Below are 23,485 nucleotides of genomic sequence, written 5' to 3'. Positions count from 1 at the left end.
TCTCTGGAACCTCGTGACAGCATTAACCCCTTAAGGACCAGGCCCATTTTGGCCTTAAGGACCACACCAATTTTATTTTTGCATTTTCGTTTTTTCCTCCTCGCCTTCTAAAAATCAAAGCTCTCTTATATTTCCATCCACAGACCCATATAAGGGCTTGTTTTTTTGTGTCACCAATTGTACTTTGTAATTACATCACTTATTTTACCATAAAATGTACGGCGCAACCAAACAAATATTATTTATGTGGGAAAATTGAAAAGAAGACCACAATTTAGCAAATTTTGGAAGGTTTTGTTTTCACGCTGTACACTTTCCGGTAAAAATGACATGTGTTCTTTATTCTGTGGGTCAATACGATTAAAATGATACCCATGTTATATGCTTTTCTATAATTGTACCGCTTAAAAAAATCTCAAACCATTTTAACAAAATTAGTATGTTTGAAATTGCTCTATTTTGACCACCTATAACTTTCAAATTTTCTTGTATATGGGGCGATATGAGTGCTCATTTTTTGCGCCATGATCTGTAGTTTTTATCAGTACCACTTTTGCTTTGGTTTTACTTTTTATACATTTTTTATAAAAAAAAATTTTGAATAAAATGGGACATAAAAACAGCAATTTTGGACTTTTTTTTACGTTTACGCAGTTCACCGTACGGGATAATTAACAACATATTTTAATAGTTCAGACTTTTACGCACGCGGCGATACCAAATATGTGTATTATATTTTTTACGCTTTTTTGGGGGGTAAAATGGGGAAAAACTGACGTTGACATTTTTTATTGGGGGGAGGTTTTTTTTCTAATTTATTATTTTACATTTTTTCCCTGTTTTTTTTTTTTAAACACACTTTTTATGTCCCCATAGGAGACAGTTGATTGCTAATACTGTTCAGTGCTATGTATATGACATGGCACTGATCAGTATTATCGGTCATCTTCTGCTCTGGTCTGCTCGATCTCAGACCAGAGCAGAAGACCCTTGGAGACAGCCGGAGCCAGGTGAGGGGACCTCCGGCCGCCATGCTGGATGATCGGATCCCCGCGGCAGCTGTATTGATCACGGCATCTGAGGGGTTAATGACGGACATCCGCGCGATCGTGGATATCCACCATTATCGGCGGGTCCCTGGCTGCTGATAGCAGCTGGGACCTGCCTGGCTTGACACGAGCACCACTCCAATGCTCGCGATCATGGCGGTGTGTAAATGTACGTCATTACGCGCCAAGTACCACGTCACCATGACGTACATTTATGTCCATTGTTGTTAAGGGGTTAAAGTCCCCTCCAAAGACCACGTGCCGACTTGTAAAAAGATAGGGCTTGATCCTCATAAAGAGACACTTCCGGTCCCACTTAGACTGTGGGCCATAGATGTTCATGAGGTGAAGTTCTTGTCCCTCCATGAGGACATCTAAAATAAGGCACCAAGAGACCATTAGGAGGGCTCATGCCTCCACTCCCTTCTGGCTTTAAATATAGATGACATATCTGTTAACCTGGTTTCCTGCACAAGTAAGTGTCGGCATACATACGAAAAAAAAAAAAATAAATCAAAGGCCGCAAATCGAGCCGTATCTAACTTAATGCTGGCAACATTAATGAACACCAACATCAACGAAGAGGGTGCCACCATCGAGATTGATTGAGTTAGATGGCTTTCTTTTTCCTACTCGCCTTCTCACCCTCCACATCAGAAGAACTCTTTACCCTCTAAAGAGATACCAAAAAATCCATCACACCAGACAGTTTTACCTTCCTCGGCTCTGGAGTCTAAGCCAGTCCCTTCTCCAGAGGACATAATCTCCTCAGAAGAAAAGGAGTTATATCCTGTATTATACTCCAGGACCCCACTATTCTGCTGGTGAGGTCACTGTGTACATACATTACATTACTTATCCTGTACTGATCCTGAGTTATATCCTGTATTATACTCCAGAGCTGTACTCACTGCGTACATTACATATCCTCTACTGATCCTGAGTTATATCCTGTATTATACTCCAGAGCTGCACTCACTATTCTGCTGGTGGAGTCACTGTGTACATACATTACATTACTTATCCTGTACTGATCCTGAGTTATATCCTGTATTATACTCCAGAGCTGTACTCACTGTGTTCATTACATTACTTATCCTGAGCGTAGTGTATATAGGGTATGGTGTCAGGTATACAGGTTATGGGGAGTGTACATAGGGTATGGTGCCAGGTATATGATGAGTGTATATAGGGTATGTTATCAGGTTTACAAGTTATGGGGAGTGTATATTGGGTATGGTGTCAGGTATACAGGTTATGCGGAGTGTATATAAGGTATGGTGTCAGGTATACAGGTTATGGGGAGTGTATATAGGGTATGGTGCCAGGTATATGGAGTATGGGGAATGTATATAGGATATGGTGTCAGGTATACAGGGTATGTGCCAGGTATATGATGAGTGTATATAGGGTATGTTATCAGGTTTACAAGTTATGGGGAGTGTATATTGGGTATGGTGTCAGGTATACAGGTTATGCGGAGTGTATATAAGGTATGGTGTCAGGTATACAGGTTATGGGGAGTGTATATAGGGTATGGTGCCAGGTATATGGAGTATGGGGAATGTATATAGGATATGGTGTCAGGTATACAGGGTATGTGCCAGGTATATGATGAGTGTATATAGGGTATGTTATCAGGTTTAGAAGTTATGGGGAGTGTATATAGGGTATGGTGTCAGGTACACAGGTTATGGGGAGTGTATATAAGGTATGGTGTCAGGTATACAGGTTATGGGGAGTGTATATAGGGTATGTGCCAGGTATACAAGGTATAACACAAGAATGTAGACAACACTAAGTCACGGATCTTGTTGTCCAGATGTGTGGTGGTAGAGATGTGGAGCAGCCCTCAGTGGGGTCCCCGCAGTCAGGATCTCTCATGTCAGGGAGGAGGAAGCTTTTCTCCTCGGGTTGCTGCCTCTCCGTCCTCCCTTATTCCTGGCTCCGGTTCCTCTGCTCTTACCTCCCCGGAGAGCTGCTTCAAGTTCTGTATATCAGAAGCCACAGAGTCTGGGAGAGCAGCTGGAGAGCAGCGCAGCGCCATGACACTGGAGACCGAGTCCCTCCTCTCCGGATATCAAGTCATGTGACCCTCCTACAGACTGACACTAGAGGGCGAAGTACCGCTCATCTTCTCATCCAGTAACAGCCTTCTGTAGTCCTGACACGGTTATACGGCTCACCGGGCGCTACACTGGGGATCTAACCGCAGCCCTAGTCGTGGTAAACGGGCAGAGGAGCGGCGATGGCCGTACAGTGTCGCTTCTCCAATCTGTCACCATGATATTGGTGGGTTATAGAAAAAAAAAATAGTTCTACATCACTACAGGAATATTAACTACATATGGATATAGTAAAATCACACATATATTACCACACATGACTTAATAATACTACAGACAAATATATTACCACAAGAAGTAATAATACTACAGACACATACTATTACCACACAAGGAGTACTAATCCTACAGACACATACTATTACCACACAAGGAGTACTAATCCTACAGACACATACTATAACCACACAAGGAGTAATAATCCTACAGACACATAATATTACCACACAAGGAGTAATAATACTACAGACACATACTATTACCACACAAGGAGTACTAATCCTACAGACACATACTATAACCACACAAGGAGTAATAATCCTACAGACACATAATAATACTACAGACACATACTATTACCACACAAGGAGTAATAATCCTACAGACACATACTATTACCACACAAGGAGTACTAATCCTACAGACACATACTATAACCACACAAGGAGTAATAATCCTACAGACACATAATATTACCACACAAGAAGTAATAATACTACAGACACCTACTATAACCACACAAGGAGTAATAATCCTACAGACACATAATATTACCACACAAGGAGTAATAATCCTACAGACACATACTATTACCACACAAGGAGTACTAATCCTACAGACACATACTATAACCACACAAGGAGCACTAATCCTACAGACACATAATAATCGTACAGACACATATTATCACACAAGGAGTAATAATCCTACAGACACATAATATTACTACACAAGGAGTAATAATACTACAGACGCATACTATTACCACACAAGGAGTACTAATCCTACAGACACATACTATTACTACACAAGGAGTAATAATCCTACAGACACACAATAATCCTACAGACACATAATATTACCACACAAGGAGTAATAATCCTACAGACACATAGTAATCCTACAGACACATAATATTACCACACAAGGAGTAATAATCCTACAGACACATACTATTACCACACAAGGAGTACTAATCCTACAGACACATACTATAACCACACAAGGAGTAATAATCCTACAGACACATACTATTACCACACAAGGAGTAATAATCATAGAGACACATACTATACCCACACAAGGAGTAATAATCCTACAGACACATAATATTACCACACAAGGAGTACTAATCCTACAGACACATACTATAACCACACAAGGAGTAATAATCCTACAGACACATAATATAACCACACAAGGAGTACTAATCCTACAGACACATAATAATCCTGCAGACACATAATATTACCACACAAGGAGTACTAATCCTACAGACACATACTATTACCACACAAGGAGTACTAATCCTACAGACACATACTATTACCACACAAGGAGTAATAATCCTACAGACACATACTATAACCACACAAGGAGTAATAATCCTACAGACACATAATATTACCACACAAGGAGTACTAATCCTACAGACACATACTATAACCACACAAGGAGTAATAATCCTACAGACACATAATATTACCACACAAGGAGTAATAATCCTACAGACACATAGTAATCCTACAGACACATAATATTACCACACAAGGAGTAATAATCCTACAGACACATACTATTACCACACAAGGAGTACTAATCCTACAGACACATACTATAACCACACAAGGAGTAATAATCCTACAAACACATACTATTACCACACAAGGAGTAATAATCCTACAGACACATACTATAACCACACAAGGAGTACTAATCCTACAGACACATACTATAACCACACAAGGAGTAATAATCCTACAAACACATACTTTACCACACAAGGAGTAATAATCCTACAGACACATACTATAACCACACAATGAGTAATAATCCTACAGACACATAATATTACCACACAAGGAGTAATAATCCTACAGACACATAATATTACCACACAAGGAGTACTTATCCTACAGACACATAATAATACTACAGACACATAATATTACCACACAAGGAGTACTAATCCTACAGACATACTATTACCACACAAGGAGAACTAATCCTACAGACACATACTATTACCACACAAGGAGTAATAATCCTACAGACTCATACTATAACCACACAAGGAGTAATAATCCTACAAACACATAATATTACCACACAAGGAGTAATAATCCTACAGACACATACTATTACTATACAAGGAGTAATAATCCTACAGACACATAATCCTACAGACACATAATATTACCACACAAGGAGTACTAATCCTACAGACACATAATAATCCTACAGACACATAATATTACCACACAAGGAGTAATAATCCTACAGACACATAATATTACCACACAAGGAGTAATAATACTACAGACACATACTATTACCACACAAGGAGTACTAATCCTACAGACACATACTATTACCACACAAGGAGTAATAATCCTACAGACACATAATAATCCTACAGACACATAATATTACCACACAAGGAGTAATAATCCTACAGACACATAGTAATCCTACAGACACATAATATTACCACACAAGGAGTAATAATCCTACAGACACATACTATTACCACACAAGGAGTAATAATCCTACTACAGACACATACTATTACCAAACAAGGAGTAATAATCCTACAGACACATACTATTACCGGACAAGGAGTACTAATCCTACAGACACATAATATTACCATATAAGGAGTAATAATCCTACAGACACATAATATTACCACACAAGGAGTAATAATACTACAGACACATACTATTACCACACAAGGAGTAATAATACTACAAACACATACAATTACCACACAAGGAGTACCAATCCTACAGACACATAATATTACCACACAAGAAGTACTAATCCTACAGACACATAATATTACCACGCAAGGAGTACTAATCCTACAGACACATAATATTACCACACAAGGAGTACTAATCCTGCAGACACATAATATTACCACACAAGGAGTAATAATCCTACAGACACATAGTAATCCTACAGACACATACTATTAACACACAAGGAGTAATAATCCTACAGACACATACTATTACCACACAAGGAGTAATAATCCTACAGACACATAATCCTACAGACACATAATATTACCACACAAGGAGTACTAATCCTACAGACACATAATATTACCACACAAGGAGTAATAATACTACTACAGACACATACTATTACCAAACAAGGAGTAATAATCCTACAGACACATAATATTACCATACAAGGAGTAATAATCCTACAGACACATAATATTACCACACAAGGAGTAATAATACTACAAACACATACTATTACCACACAAGGAGTAATAATACTACAAACACATACTATTACCACACAAGGAGTACCAATCCTACAGACACATAATATTACCACACAAGAAGTACTAATCCTACAGACACATAATATTACCTCACAAGGAGTACTAATCCTACAGACACATAATATTACCTCACAAGGAGTACTAATCCTACAGACACATAATATTACCACACAAGGAGTACTAATCCTACAGACACATAATATTACCACACAAGGAGTACTAATCCTGCAGACACATAATATTACCACACAAGGAGTAATGATACTACAGACACATAATATTACCACACAAGGAGTAATAATACTACAGACACATAATAATCCTACAGACACATAACATTACCACACAAGAAGTAATAATCCTACAGACACATAATAATCCTACAGACACATACTATTACCACACAAGGAGTACTAATCCTTCAGACACATAATATTACTACACAAGGAGTAATAATCCTACAGACACATAATAATCCTGCAGACACATACTATTACCACACAAGGAGTAATAATCCTACAGACACATACTATTATCACACAAGGAGTAATAATCCTACAGACACATACTAATTCTACAGACACATACTATTACCACACAAGGAGTACTAATCCTACAGACACATAATATTACCACACAAGGAGTAATAATCCTACAGACACATAATAATCCTACAGACACATACTATTACCACACAAGGAGTAATAATCCTACAGACACATACTATTTCCACACAAGGAGTAATAATCCTACAGATACATAATAATCCTACTGACACATAATATTACCACACAAGGAGTAATAATCCTACAGACACATAGTAATCCTACAGACACATAATATTACCACACAAGGAGTAATAATCCTACAGACACATACTATTACCACACAAGGAGTACTAATCCTATACACAGATATAATACCATGCAGAGTGTGGCCCCGTTCACATGGCTCGGAAATTTTACTACAGCAGAGTCCCATTGTTTTTAATAGGATTCTGGTGCACACGGCCCAATTTCCACGGCAGAGACATCTACCGTTGAAAGTCTGATTCTAGCCGCTGCTGAAAAAATTGAGAAGTCAATTTTTCTCCGTAAAATGCCTGCTGTCCATGAATACTGCGCATCTCCGAGTAGTCCTAGCATTGGCGCTTGCCGTGGATTAAATGGCCGCCTAGAATTTTTTCGGCTGGACATTCCACAAAAATTCCATTGCCGTGTGAACATAGCCTATCAATACTACAGACACATATAATATTACCACACAAGGAGTAACAATACTACCTCCTTAAAGGGCTACACCGCCCCTAGACATTGTATCCCCTATCCAAAGGATAGGGGATAAGATGTCTGATTGGGGGGTTGTCATCTGCTGCTCCGTGCCTAATGACGGGTGATTCAGGGGCCGGAGTATGGTGATGTCAGCCCCCCCCCCCCCTCGTGACGTCACGGCCCGCCCCTTCAATACAAGTCTATGTGAGTGACAGATTTTATTACCTACAGACCCATATGAGGGCTTGTACTTTGTAATGACCTCTTTCATTTTACTATAAGATGTACCATGAAACCAAAACATTTATATTTGCAGGCAGAAATTTATAAGAAAACTGCAATTTCTCTATCGGCTCCATTGGGGGACACAGACCTTGGGGTATATGCTGTTGTTGCTAGGAGACTTGACACTAAGGAAACCAAAAAAAAAAGTCGGCTCCTCACAGCAGGATATAGCCTGGATATATCAGTTTTAGCTTAGTGTCTGCAGGAGATGGACACTAGGTCTGGGGTTCTCCCCAGACCTGGTCTAACATTTTTTATTTTTCCAGATTTGGGACGTTTAGTTTCTTATTTCCTTTAATTTTCTTTTTTTCAGGTGGGGACTCAGGAACATAGCGTTCACTGTTTCCCCATTTGCGATTGAGGGGGCACAGACATCGTGGATGTACTGTCAACCCCCTCTCGCCAACGGTCAGCGCCTGGGGTTGTACCTCATGGGTCCGGGTCCCCCTACTTCCCTGCTCATCTCGCTTTTTACAGCCCGGCATGATGCAGGTGACTAAAAGCTGGCTGAAGACTTCATCAGGAAGACTTCAATAGGTAAGTTCTTCTGACTAAGGTGAGTATTCCTCCCCCCCCCCTTTTCTTACAGGTTTTGTGGTCTTGCAACCTCTGGAGACCCCCTGTTTTAGTCCCCTTCCTCTTTATTATCATCTCAAATGTGGGACTTCTGAGGTGGATCTGCTCATCATCCTCTCTTACTATCTAGGCAGGGGCTCCCTACCACTTAATTGGGGAACTGGGGGGGCTGGTGGTCAGTGGTGTAGGTCTGTCTTAGCATCTCTCTGGGTGCAAGTGTTTTAACATTGGCAGTTCTGTCTTCAGCAGCTGCGGCTGCCGTCTCACTCTGGCTATTCTTCTGTGCTCCGGCCGCATCGTGTGCCGATGTGCTCGGGGCACAGTTTACTTTCACTTTCTCAGCAGTAAGCTGTCGGCGGCGCTTTCGCCCATTTCCACGCCGACATCATTCCTCTCCTGGCGGGGTTCGCGCCCTGTGAGTTCAGACGCGCGAACCGCTACAGCCAATGGGAGCAGGCAGAGGAGCCTTAGGACCAATCGGAGGCACCCCAGTCTAACCCAGCCCCTCTCTTCTCATTGGTCCTGCTGCCCCTGCTTCTCTCTCTCTTTCTGAAGAACTTCTCCTCACAGCGGCTGCCTGGTGGTGACACGGACACTGGTGAGACTTTTATTTTTATCTATGTCCGAGCCCAGAACTGTTCCTCCCTCTAAGCAGGCACCTGGGGCCCTGGTCACCTACTATACTTGCAAGGGCTGCAACTCTAAAATGCTTGGGTCTGCTGAACCCACCTGTTCCGCCTGCACCACTGTACCTCCTGACCCCCTTGGTATTCTTACTCAGGATGCTCCCCCAGACCCAGTGGGATCTGCTGCCCCTCCAATTTGGGTGTCTTCCCTCTTTCAGTCTATCTCTGACTTGGCGCAAGTCTCCCGTTCCGTGGTGACTGCCTTGGAGAGGTACTCCTTACACCGTTCCTCAAGGGAGACTCGCTCTCCCTCACCCTATGTTAAACGCTCTCACAAGCGTAATAGGGGTAATTCCTCTGACTCCTCTCCGGAGTCTTTGTACAGACGTAGGCGTTCCCCTCATGGGCATCATCCCTCTGCTACGTCTTCCCGCAAGCGTCCCACCTCTAGAAGACGCTCCCCGAGTCGCCATTCTGAGTCCCCAGAACGGCGCACCAGGTCAGTGTCTCCTTCTTCTAAGGCTGCCTCCACCCGTTCCCACTCCTCTGGAGAACTAGTTGATGAGGCTTCTGCTTCTGCCTTTGATTCAGAGGACCGCACAGACATGACTGACACGGTGGACTCATTGGTTTCGGCCATAAGAGACACCTTTCACCTAGAGGACCCAGGAACTTCGGACGCTGTCCCAGGATTTTCCTTTCATCGTGCCCGTCCGGCACCCAAGATGTTCAGCTCCCATGCTGAATTTGAAGCCTTGCTGGAGTCTGCCTGGAGGCATCCTGACAAAAGGTTTCAAGAAACAAAGAAGGTTCAAGCACGTTATCCCTTCGCTAAGGACCTCATCGCCCGGTGGACTTCTCCTCCTACGGTGGACCCACCAGTCTCCCACCTATCTAAGGCTACTACCCTGCCTTTGCCCAATGCTGCATCTTTTAAGGATCCAGCAGACAAAAAGGTGGAGACCTTGGCAAAATTTGCCTTTGAAGCTGCGGGTCCATCTCTTCTTCCTGCTTTTGCCTCTGCCTGGGTTTCCAAGGCCCTTACGATCTGGGTTTCCCGACTCCGTCAGGGCGTTTCTTCTGGGGCTTCCTTGGAAAAACTGGCCGACTTAATTCTCCTGCTTTCTAAAGCTGGAGATTTTTTATGTTCTGCTTCCATGCAGTCAGCCCGCTGTGCTGCCTTCTCCACGGGTAACTTAGTGGCTCTCCGTAGATCCGCGTGGCTCAAAACCTGAGATGCGGACGCAGCCTCCAAAAAATCTGTCACTGAGCTTCCTTTTACTGGCTCTCGGCTTTTTGGTAAGCGCCTAGGTGAGATCATCTCGGAAGCCACGGGAGGGAAGGGTTCATTATTACCTCAAAATAAGGCCCGCAGTACTACTTCCCGCCGCAAATCTACCTCCTTTCCGTCCTTTTGGACCTTTGGGGTCACGAAGGGGGTTAGGCAGGTGCCTTCTCAGGACAAGAAGGCTCCCTCCTTCCAGACCCGCCCATCCTGGAAATCGGATAACCGTTCGGGCCGCTTTGCGGCCAAGGCAGGCACCCGCAAACCCACCTCTGCCTGAAGGGACTCCCCCACCCGTAGATTTTTCTCGGGTGGGAGGTCGTCTGTTGCTCTTCCGGGATGTCTTGACCACGCATGTACAGGACTCCTGGGTCAGAGATGTGGTATCCATCGGTTACCGGATCGAGTTTGCTTCTCTTCCAAGGGATCATTTTTTCCTTTCTCGAGCCCCATGGTCTCCCTCTCTGGCAAAGGCCTTTCGGTCTTCAGTCCCTCCTTATTCAGGGTGTCATTGTCCTGGTTCCTCCCAAGGAACGTTTTCAAGGTTTTTATTCCAACCTCTTTGTAGTTCCCAAGAAAGGGGGTTCTGTACGCCCAGTCTTGGATCTAAAGCACCTCAACCGGCATCTCCTCCTGCGCCACTTCCGCATGGAGTCTCTCCGTTCGGTCGTGGCGACCATGGATCAGAAATTTCTTCCCTCAGTGGACATCAGGGACGCCTACCTCCACGTTCCGATTTTTCCAGGACACCAGCGGTTCCTCCGCTTTGCTGTCCCGAAGGGACATTTCCAGTTTGTGGCTCTCCCCTTTCGGCTGGCCACAGCTCCGAGGGTATTCATCAAGGTCCTTGCGCCGGTGATCGGCCTGCTACGGATGAGGGGAGTCTCAGTGATTCCTCACTTGGACGACCTTCTGATCAAGGCTCTGTCCAGAGACCAGAATCTAGAGAGTCTCACTTTCACTCTTCAGGCCCTGTCTCGCTTCGGTTGGTCAATCGGGACAAGGCCAACCTATCTCCCACTCAGTCCTTGGTTTTTCTGGGACTTCAGTTCGACACCCAGTCCGCCCAGGTTCGCCTCCCGCCGGATAAGCGGCTGACCCTTCTGTCGGGGGTTCGTATACGCAGAAACCCCTCCCCAGTGTCCATTCGCTTTTGCATGCAAGTCCTTGGTCAGATGGTGGCGGCCATGGAGACCGTTCCCTTCGCTCAGTTTCATTTTCGACCCCTTCAACTCGCGATTCTATTCTGGTGGGACAGGTCTCCCTTGTCCCTCGATCGCAAGATTGTACTTCCTCAGACATCTCGCTGCTCCCTTCTGTGGTGGCTCCGCTCCCCCCTAGTTCTTCAGGGGCGCTCCTTCCTGCCTCTCCATTGGCTGGTTGTCACGAAGGATGCCAGCCTTTCGGGTTGGGGGGGTGTTTTCTGAGACCGGACAGTTGAGGGCCTTTGGTCTCCCAGAGAGACACTCTTCCCGATCAACATCTTGGAACTGAGGGCAATCTATCTTTGACTTTTACATTGGGAGATCCTTCTTCAGGGCCGCCCAGTTCGTGTCCAGTCGGACAACTCCACTGCGGTGGCGTACATCAATCGCCAGGGTGGCACTCGCAGCTTGGCGGCGATGGCTGAAGTTTCCAAGATTCTTCTCTGGGCGGAACTCAGGGTTCCAGCCATCTCGGCAATTCACATCCCACGCGTAAACAATTGAGAAGCGGACTTCCTAAGCCGGTCCTCTCCCGACCCCGGCGAGTGGTCCCTTCATCCGGAGATATTTGCAGAGATCTGCGACCTCTGGGGAACTCCAGATGTGGACCTCTTTGCATCCCACCACAACCAGAAGGTTCCCCTCTTTGTGTTGAAGTCTCGGGACCCCCGTGCTCTGGCAGCGGATGCACTGGTGATTCCTTGGTCGGGTTTCGCCCTTCCTTATGTGTTCTCTCCTTTTCCTCTCCTTCCCAGGGTCCTGAGGAAGCTTAAAGCGGAGGGCATTCCCGCCCTCCGAGGCTCCAGATTGGCCTCGGAGGGTGTGGTACGCCGACGTCGTCCGGCTCCTGGACGACGTCCCGCTGTGCCTTCCGCTTTGTCCAGACCTTCTCTCTCAGGGTCCCCTGTGCCACCCCAATTTACCATCGCTGCATTTGACGGCGTGGCGGTTGAGACCGCGGTACTAAGGGCCCGTGGCTTCTCAACACAGGTGATTTGCACCATGCTCAAGGCGCGCAAGCCCTCTTCCGCGAAGATATACTATCGTATCTGGCGGTCTTATTTTCGTTGGTGTGAATCTCAATCTCTTTCTCCAGTGGTGTTCTCCCTTCTCACTCTGGAACAGTAATTAGCTCTCAGCTCTTTAAAGGGTCAAGTTTCTGCCCTTTCCATTCTTTTCCAATGCCCTCTGGCATCTGATTCTCATGTTCGGACCTTCCTTCAAGGAGTGGCCTATGCGGCTCCTCCTTACAGGTCTCCTACACCTCCTTGGGATCTGAATTTGGTCCTTGGTGCCCTACAGGGCGCGCCCTTTGAACCCCTCAGGGAGGTTTCCCTTCATCTCCTTTCCTGGAAGGTGGCGTTCCTTATGGCAATTACCTCTATCTGACGGGTTTCAGAGTTGGCTGCTCTTTGTTGCCGCTCTCCCTTTCTAATTGTCCATCAGGACAAGGTTGTTTTTCGTCCGGTTCCTTCTTTTTTACCTAAGGCCTTCCACCTCAATGAGGATATCGTCCTCCCGTCCTTTTGTCCCGCTCCATCTCATCCCGGGGAGCGTTTGCTTCATAAACTTGACGTGATACGAGCGGTGTGTACCTACCTCTCTGTTATGTCTTCTTTTCATCAATGTGATCCTTTTTTGTTATTACGCAAGGTCACTGTAAGGGTCTACCTACTTCGAAGGCAACCATTTCGCAGTGGATCATGTCTGCCATTTCAGAAGCTTACCGTTGTAGGGGGAAGACCCCTCCTTTCAGGGTTTCAGCTCACTCCACACGTTCTGTCGGAGCTTCCTGGGCTCTCCACAACAGGGCTTCAGCCTCTCGTCTGTAAGGCGGCTACCTGGTCGACCTTGCATACTTTTACTAAGTTCTACCATGCCCAGGTCTTGATCAAACAATCCACCCCTGGGTTTTTCCTGTACTCCCCCACTTCCATTACACCAGATTCCAAAATTTCAAATATATTTTTAAACTTCCCATGGAAACCTTCGAATACATATGTCAACAATCCATCATTCCACCAATCAATAAGCAAGTTGGGTGGCTAAAAAATCATTTTTAATATCTGGGAATGATAATCTACTTTTATATTTTGGTACACAAAGGTATTCCACCTTTATTCTTGTATGCTTCCTCCCCCAAATTAAGGAGTTAAAAATAGCAATAATGTGCTTAAATATTTGATCTCCAAACCATATGGGAGTCCAAATATAGCAGTTTCGGAATTATTATAGCTTTTATAAGCAATATTTTATCTGCTTTAGAAATTGGTAGCTTATTCCAGGCTATAGCCTTCCTTTCCATTTCCCTTATCACAGGGCAGGTATTTAACCCCTTAAGGACATAGCGTTTTTCCATTTTTGCACTTTCGTTTTTTCCTACTTACCTTAAAATCATAACCCTTTCAATTTTGCACCTAAAAATCCATATAATGGCTTATTTTTTGTGCCACCAATACTACTTTGTAATGACTTCAGTCATTTTACCCAAACGGAAAAAAAAAATCATTGTACGACAAAATGGAAGAAAAAAAACGCCATTTTGTAACTTTTGGGGGCTTCTGTTTCTATGCAGTACATTTTTCATTAAAAATGACACCTTATCTTTATTCTGTAGTTCCATACGATTAAAATGATACCCTACTTATGTAGGTTTGATTTTTTATTACTTCGGAAAAAAATCATAACTACATGCAGGAAAATGTATACATTTAAAATTGTCATCTTCTGACCCTTATAACTTTTTTATTGTTCCATGTACCGGGCGGTATGAGGGCTCATTTTTTGCGCCGTGATCTGAAGTTTTTACAGGTACCATTTTTGTTTTGATTGGACTTTTTGATCACTTTTTATTCTTTTTTTTATCTTATAAGACCAAAAGACCAAAAATAAGTTATTTTGGACTTTGGAATTTTTTGGCGCATACGCCATTGACCGTGCATTTTAATTAACTATATATTTTTATGGTTCGGACATTTACGCATGCGGCGACACCACATATGTTTATTTTTATTTACACAGTTTTTTTTTATGGGAAAAGGGGGGTGATTCAAACTTTTATTAGGGAAGGGGTTAAATGACCTTTATTTTGTTCACTTTTTTTGCAGTGTTATAGCTCCCATAGGAGGCCAAACACTGCACACACTGATCTTTTACACAGATCACTGCAAAGCCATAGCTTTGCATTGATCAGTGTTATCGGTGGTTGAGTGCACAAGCCTGGATTTCAGGCTTGCAGCAATCAATTGCCATTCGGACGTGCAGGAGGCAGGTAAGAGACCCTCCTGCTGCATCCAAGCTGATCGGGACATCGCGATTTTATCGTGATGTCCCGATCAGCCCGACTGAGCTGCTGGGACACCTTTACTTTCACTTTTAGATGTGGCGATCAACTTTGATCGCCGTGTCTAAAGAGTTAATGTCGGACATCTGCCGGAACAGCAATGTCCGGCATTAGCCACGGGTCCTGGCTGCTGATAGCAGCCGGGACCATGCGGGTATGATGCGAGCTCATCTCCTGAGCTTGTTTCATAACCCTCCCGTGCCGCAGCGCTGTATAAACCCGGCGTTCTGCGGTAAGGGGTTAACTGATGGAACTCCTGTACACTCCTCGATATCTGTATCCCCAAGTATTTACATTTTTCATTCTCTTTTAAAATTTTTACTACGACAACCCCGTACCTTGCCCCTTGGGTTGCCCCGTACCTGTCCTTACGACATCAAAATGGATTTTTTCCCAATTTATAGTCAATCCTGAGTATTTTCCAAATATTTAGATTTTTTCCCATAACCAAGGGCAACGAGGTATGAGGGTCTTTAAGATAGAGCAGAAGGTGATCCGCATATAGGGATATTTTATTCCCTTCGCCCTCCGCTCCAAAACCTTCTATCTTTGGGTCGTCTCTTATCTGGGTTGATAGGCGTTCGATAAACAGTGCGAACAGAAGAGGGGACAATGGGCAACCCCGAGAGAGAGAAAACCATCTTGAGGAGTCTTCATTCACCCCCACAGTATTTTCACCATTTTAATAAATTCCTCCCATATGCCAAACGATCTCATTGTCCCCCACAAGTATTCCCACTCAACCCTGTGAAATGCCTTTGCATTATCCAAAGACAGGATGGAGTGGGACCCTTTCTCTCCATTAATTTGCATATTTTTATATAATCTCCTAAAGTTAAATTTACCCATACGTTCTGGGATAAACCCATTTTGATCTTTATGAATTATTTTACTAATTATTTTTTGAGGCCTATTTGCTAATAGTCCATGCAGAAAGAAATAGGATGGCACTTGCAAATGGGATGCAAATGAAGATAAATTTATTAACTTACATAGGTCAGGCGGGTACAAAGGTATGGGAAGGAGCAGACAGGTTGGAACTATGTCCGTTTCATGGCCTCCTGCCGCTGCTACTGGTTCCTACAGGAACACACCTGAGCCCTCCTCTTAAAGGATCCTCAGTAGTATAGAGGCAGGGGCTCATTGGCACTCAGGGGTGTAACCCATAGTAACTCCTTATCACATACAGATTATCACATTTGATTTAAAAACAAGCAACATATAGTAATTATGATTGCTTAAGCATACATTATGCACTTGAAAAGAAAATATAATCTATATAAAGAAGAAATATATAAAAAAAAGAAAAAACTCTATTAAAAAAGGAGAAGCATATGCGGTATAATGGATTATTCAGCAAATACACTGAGATCACTCCTCTCATTCAGTCCCAATGGGCCAAAAGTTTGAGTTTCAATTATCAAGAGGGTTTCTTGTTGTAGCAACGCCGCATTGATATCGCCACCATCCGGCCGCGTGTGAATGCGGACCAAACCCATAAACCTCATGCTGGTGGTGTCTCCTGAGTGACAATCCCGCATGTGGGGGATTAAACGAGGGGATCCCTTCCCGGTAGCTATTGATCTTACATGTTCTGAAAACCGTACATACAATGGTCTTATAGTCTTACCAATGTAGAAGAAATTACAGCTACATTTAATAGCATATACAATCGATTTTGATCGGCATGTTATAAATTGTTTCACTGACCAAACTTCTGACCCTAGTTGGATGGTAAAAGAATCTATGCTGTTTAACCAACATTTTCCTGTTTTTTCTGTCAAATTAAGCCGTCCCTTTATCGGAACATCTCTCAAGCTCCGTTTCTTTTTAAAAGTAATAATTGGTCTATTTTTACACACGTCATTAAGAATTTCATCCTGAGCCAAAATATGCCAGTTATTCAATACTGCGTTTTTGATAATTTTTTCCATAGGACTAAAAGTAAAAGAGAATACAAAGCGTTTATCTTTTTTCTTATTTTTATCTCGAACACCTCTTTTTTCTTTTTCCTCAAGAGATGTTGTCGATTCAGGGAGCGAGCTTTTTATTAAGTCCTCCGGATAATCCCGTTCACTTAACCTTTGGATAAGTTGGACTGCCTGTAAATCAAAAGATGATAGGTTGTGATTAACCCTTCATAGTCTTACAAATTGGCCGTACGGGAGTGACTGTTCAACGTAATGTGGGTGGTAGCTATTATAGCTCAGCAATGAATTAACTGAGGTGGGTTTACGATAACCTCTATATTCGAGTGTCCCAGAACTGGCATCTAGCTCGATGTCAAGAAAATTGAGTGTTTTTCCCCCCAAATACACTTGTAAATTTCATACTGTAGTTATTATCATTGAGGAACGAAACAAATTGATGAAAAGCTGATTCAATGTACCGAAGGTACATCTTGACGTGTCCGACATATGGGTTGCCCTGGGAGAATACCTTATTCTCCTCAAAGTCCGCTAGGTATAAGTTAGCGAACGTGGGTGCGACGGGTGTACCCATCGCCGTACCCGCTCTTTGAGCATACCATTTTTGGTTAAACTGGAAAGCATTGTAGCACGACTCTCAAAAGATCACAAATGTACCCTTTAAACTCAGGACCTATGTCGGTTGCGTATTGTAGCTGGCTGTGGATCGCCCGCACACCCGCATTTTGGGGGATGCGGGTTTACAAACTCTCCACATCCACGCTAGCCAATGCAAAGAGGGGTGCCACACAAAGTCCTCCAAAGCTCTCAGTAGATCGCCCGTATCCTGTATATACGATGGTACATTATTTAGCAGTGGACGTAATATTCAATCCAAATATTTGGAGGCACTTTCGGTGACAGACCCCCTCCCCGCCACAATGGGGCGGCCAGGGGTCGGTCAACCGACTTATGGATCTTAGGGATCCAGTATCAGTAGGTTTGAGGGGGTGTGGGGGGGCAACAATTTTTCAGCAAATTTTTTGGACATATGTCCCTGTTCAACTCCCTGTCTTAATACAGTTCTCAATCTGTTGGTATATTCTGCTGTTGGGTCTGATTTCAACGGCTCATAGGTATGTTCAATTCATTCAATTGACGATGGTCATTCAATTGACGATGGGCTTCCTCTACATAATACTCAAGGGGTATCAACACTATGTTATCCCCCTTGTCGGCTGGTTTAACAACTATGTCCTCCCTAAACTTTAACCACTTTAATGCCGAATTTTCGTCCTCCGTTAAGTTTGGCCGATCCACTGGATATATTAATGCCTTAACTTCACGGGTGACGACTTCAAGGAAAGTGTCCAGGGGGCAACCAGCCGGCAAGGGGGGAGTAAAGGTAGATGGGTTACCACCACGGAAATAATTACTGTCATCAGCATCCACCAATTCTTCAAAAGTACCTCCTGCCAACTCGCACAGTGTGGACAGTACCGTTCTGTCATGATCTGAGAAATTGTTACTAAAACTAAATCCTAGGGTGCTAATGGATAGAGGTGTCTCTCCACTGAAAGATGTATTATCGGGACCTTGTCCTTTCACTTTAAAGAAACGATACAAATTAATCTGTCTGACTGCTTTTTGTAGATCTATTTGGAAGCTCACAGGATCAAATTGACTAGCTAGACAATAGTTTAACCCTTTTGCTAGCAATGAGAGACATTCTGGACTTAAAGGTAAGTTTGTAAGGTTAAGAACATTGTTACTCACTGTGGTGGTGTGCTGAGGGGCAAAGAGACCTACTTGCGCAGGTCACTTGCTTCCGTTTCACACCTCCTGTTTTTTTGGGCTTTCTTTCGAGTCCGTCCCCGACGTGTTCTCCGCCTAAAGGGGTGCTACCACCTTCAGTCATACGACCAGATGGTAAAGAAGCAGCTGTAGAACTCGTGGCTTCATCTCGGTCTCTCCCTCCACTGGAATCAGAACCGGAGTCCGAAGTTCAATAATCCGGCTTTTTGTTGTTCGGCCTGAAACGACAATTTTTTCTTGTTGGTCTCTTGGATTGCCATTCAAAGACTTTTCCAGTGTCGTAGTCTGTCTTATCTCTTTGAAATTTATCTTTCTTTCTCTCTTTTAGTTCCACTTGCATCGGAATATGTCTTTTGTCCAGTCGTTTTAAAGTGGATCCAAATTGACTCTCCGTCAGTCTGGTTTTTAGTTCCAATTTGGATTTCCAGAGATCGGCAGTAACATTTGCGTATTCTTTCTCTGTACGGGACAGTATGAGTTAGGTGAGGTTTACTGCATGCTGTTTGTGTAACTCTTTCCACTGATCAAGAAACTCCTGTAGATAAATGTATTAACTTACATAGGTCAGGCGGGTACAAAGGTATGGGAAGGAGCAGACAGGTTGGAACTACGTCCGTTTCACGGCCTCCTGCCGCTTCTACTGGTTCCTACAGGAACACACTTGAGCCCTCCTCTTAAAGGATCCTCAGTAGTATAGAGGCGGGGGCTCATTGGCACTCAGGTGTGTAACCCATAGTTACTAATTTCTCAGATCAGGACAGAACGGTACTGTCCACACTGTGCGAGTTGGCAGGAGGTACGTTTGAAGAATTGGTGGATGCTGATGACAGTAATTATTTCCGTGGTGGTAACCCATCTACCTTTACTCCCCCCTTGCCGGCTGGTTGCCCCCTGGACACTTTCCTTGAAGCCGTCAGCCGTGAAATTAAGGCATTAATATATCCAGTGGATCGGCCAAACTTAACGGAGGACGAAAATTCGGCATTAAAGTGGTTAAAGTCCAGGGAGGACATAGTTGTCAAACCAGCCGACAAGGGGGGTAACAGTGTTGATACCCCTTGAGTACTATGTAGAGGAAGCCCATCGTCAATTGAATGACCCCCATACCTATGAGCCGTTGAAATCAGACCCAACAGCAGAATATACCAACAGATTAAGAACTGTATTAAGACAGGGAGTTGAACAGGGACATATGTCCAAAAAATTTGCTGAAAAATTGTTGCCCCCCCCCCCCCACCCCCTCAAACCTTACTGGTACTGGATCCCTAAGATCCATAAGTCGGTTGACCGACCCCCTGGCCACCCCATTCTGGCGGGGAGGGGGTCCGTCACCGAAAGTGCCTCCAAATATTTGGATTGAATATTATGTCCACTGCTAAATAATGTACCATCGTATATACAGGATACGGGCGATCTACTGAGAGCTTTGGAGGACTTTGTGTGGCACCCCTCGTTTGCTTTGGCTAGCGTGGATGTGGAGAGTTTGTACACCCGCATCCCCCAGGATGCGGGTGTGCGGGCGATCCACAGCCAGCTACAATACGCAACCGACATAGGTCCTGAGTTTAAAGGGTACATTTGTGATCTTTTGAGAGTCGTGCTACAATGCTTTCCAGTTTAACCAAAAATGGTATGCTCAAAGAGCGGGTACGGCGATGAGTACACCTGTCGCACCCACGTTCGCTAACTTATACCTAGCGGACTTTGAGGAGAATAAGGTATTCTCCCAGGGCAACCCATATGTCGGACACGTCAAGATGTACCTTCGGTACATTGATGACGTGTTCGTCATATGGGATGGGTCTGAATCAGCTTTTCATCAATTTGTTTCGTTCCTCAATGATAACAACTACAGTATGAAATTTACAAGTGCATTTGGGGGAAAAACACTCAATTTTCTTGACATCGAGCTAGATGCCAGTTCTGGGACACTCGAATATAGAGGTTATCGTAAACCCGCCTCAGTTAATTCATTGCTACCACCCACATTACGTTAAACAGTCACTCCCGTACGGCCAATTTGTAAGACTACGAAGGGTTAATCACAACCTATCATCTTTTGATTTACAGGCAGTCCAACTTATCCAAAGGTTAAGTGAACGGGATTATCCGGAGGACTTAATAATGTAAGCATACCAAAAAGCTTGCTCCTTGAATCGAGAACATCTCTTGAGGAAAAAGAAAAAAGAAACGTGTGTAAGACGTGTCCGAGATAAAAATGAGAAAAAAGATAAACGCTTTGTATTCTCTTTTACTTTTAGTCCTATGGAAAAAATTATCAAAAACGCAGTATTGAATAACTGGCATATTTTGTCTCAGGATGAAATTCTTAAAGGGGTACTCCGCCCCTAGACATCTTATCCCCTATCCAAAGGATAGGGGATAAGATGTCAGATCGCCGCGGTGCCGCTGCCTGGGATCCCCGGGATCCCCGCTGCGGCACTGCGCTATCATTACAGCACAGAGCGAGTTCGCTCTGTGCGTAATGACGGGCGATACAGGGGACGGAGCCGCGTTACATCATGGCTCCGCCCCTCGTGACATCACGGCCCGTCCCCTTAAAGCAAGTCTATGGCAGGGGGCGTGACGACCGCCGCGCCCCCTCCCATAGACTTGTATTGCAAGGGGTGGGCCGTGACGTCACGAGGGGCGGAGCCGTGATGTAACGATGCTCCGGCCCCTGTATTGCGCGTCATTACGTGCAGAGCGAACTCGCTTTGTGCAGTAATGATAGCGGGGTGCCGCAGCGGGGATCCCGGGGCTCCCCAGCAGCAGCACCGCGGAGATCTGACATCTTATCCCCTATCCTTTGGATAGGGGATAAGATGTCTAGGGGCAGAGTACCCCTTTAATGACGTGTGTAAAAATTGACCAATTATTACTTTAAAAAAAAAACGGAGCTTGAGAGATGTTCTGGTAAAGGGACGGCCTAATTTGACAGAAAAAAACAGGAAAATGTTGGTTAAACAGCATAGATTCTTTTGGTAACCACCGCTGTGGCCACTGCAAATGGCGTGAACAGCTACAAACAGGAAATACCATCCAACTAGGGTCAGAAGTTTGGTCAGTGAAACAATTTATAACATGCTGGTCAAAATCCATTGTATATGCTATTAAATGTAGCTGTAATTTCTTCTATATTGGTAAGACTATAAGACCATTGTATGTACGGTTTTCAGAACATGTAAGATCAATAGCTACAGGGAAGGGATCCCCTCGTTTAATCCACCACATGCGGGAGTGTCACTCAGGAGACACCACCAGCATGAGGTTTATGGGTTTGGTCCGCATTCACACGCGGACGGATGGCGGCGATATCAATGCGGCGTTGCTAAAACAAGAAACCCTCTTGATAATTAAAACTCAAGCTTTGGGCCCATTGGGACTGAACGAGAGGAGTGATCTCAGTGTATTTGCTGAATATTCCATTATACTGCATATGCTTCTCCTTTTTTAATAGAACCAGGGCGCTTTATAAAGAGTTTTTTCTTTTTTAATATATTTCTTCTTTATATATATTATATTTTCTTTTCAGGTGCATAATGTATGCTTAAGCAATCATAATTACTATATGTTGCTTGTTTTTAAATCAAATGTGATAATCTGTATGTGATAAGGAGTTACTATGGGTGACACACCTGAGTGCCAATGAGCCCCTGCCTCTATACTACTGAGGATCCTTTAAGAGGAGGGCTCAGGTGTGTTCCTGTAGGAACCAGTAGAAGCGGCAGGAGGCCGTGAAAAGGACGTAGTTCCAGCCTGTCTGCTCCTTCCCATACCTTTGTACCCGCCTGACCTATGTAAGTTAATAAATTTATCTACATTTGCATCCCATTTGCGAGTGCCATCCTATTTCTTTCTGCATAGAGTATCACGTTGCTTATTGCTACTAGGATTTGAGCACCGCTTACGGCAGATTGCACTGGGAACCGCACCTGTAACACCTCCAGGAGAGTCAAAATATGCAGAGGCAAGTAGTGCTACCCCCCATCTCTTTTTTGTTTCACACTATTTGCTAATAGTCTAGTGTATATTTTATTATCAGTGTTTAGAAGTGAAATCCATCTATAAGACTCAAGTTCCCAAGGATTTTTGTCAGGTTTCAAGATAAGTATTACCGTATTTATCGGCGTATAACACACAGTTTTCAAACAAAAAATATCAGCCAGAAACACTACCTGCGTGTTATACGCCGATAATGCGTGTTATACGCCGATATGCGCTGAAGGCGTGTTATGCGCCGGTCCTGTCAAGCTGCGAGGAGCTGAGCAGGCTTCCCCTGCACATGGCTCTCGCGCACCCTCTCTGATGCCAGGAGGCGGGAGATTACCTCACTCCATCCGCGGCATCGGTACTAAAGGAGGTAGGGGTACGGGCCTCTTAACTCCTTAAGGACGCAGGACGTAAATGTACGTCCTGGTGCGGTGGTACTTAACGCACCAGGACGTACATTTACGTCCTGTGCATAACCGCGGGC

At 44.1% G+C, this 23,485-nt stretch overlaps 2 protein-coding genes across 3 annotated transcripts in view; one reads left to right on the top strand and one right to left on the bottom strand.

Annotated features, from left to right (window-relative positions):
• The window catches only part of COMMD7 (COMM domain containing 7), a 36,749-nt gene extending 33,531 nt beyond the window's left edge, over positions 1–3,218 (bottom strand). The window contains exon 1 of the mRNA XM_056547524.1: positions 3,016–3,218. Coding sequence (XP_056403499.1) covers positions 3,016–3,096 — 81 coding nt within the window. The 5' untranslated portion in view covers positions 3,097–3,218. The remainder of the gene's footprint in view (positions 1–3,015) is intronic.
• A 33-nt stretch (positions 3,219–3,251) lies between these two features.
• MAPRE1 (microtubule associated protein RP/EB family member 1) overlaps positions 3,252–23,485 on the top strand; it is a 71,709-nt gene continuing 51,475 nt past the window's right edge. Inside the window, exon 1 of one of the 2 annotated variants that reach the window (XM_056547522.1) lies at positions 3,252–3,275. The gene's annotated coding sequence lies outside the window, so the exon portion shown is untranslated. Of the gene's footprint in view, positions 3,276–3,316; positions 3,342–23,485 lie in introns of those variants that run through there. The other variant, XM_056547521.1, reaches the window with a different exon arrangement.

The sequence above is a fragment of the Hyla sarda genome, chromosome 12 (genome assembly GCF_029499605.1).
Source record: "Hyla sarda isolate aHylSar1 chromosome 12, aHylSar1.hap1, whole genome shotgun sequence".
Lineage (NCBI taxonomy): Eukaryota > Metazoa > Chordata > Amphibia > Anura > Hylidae > Hyla > Hyla sarda.
The sequence above is the reverse complement of the archived record's forward strand: the minus strand, read 5'-3'. Positions and strand labels throughout refer to the sequence as shown.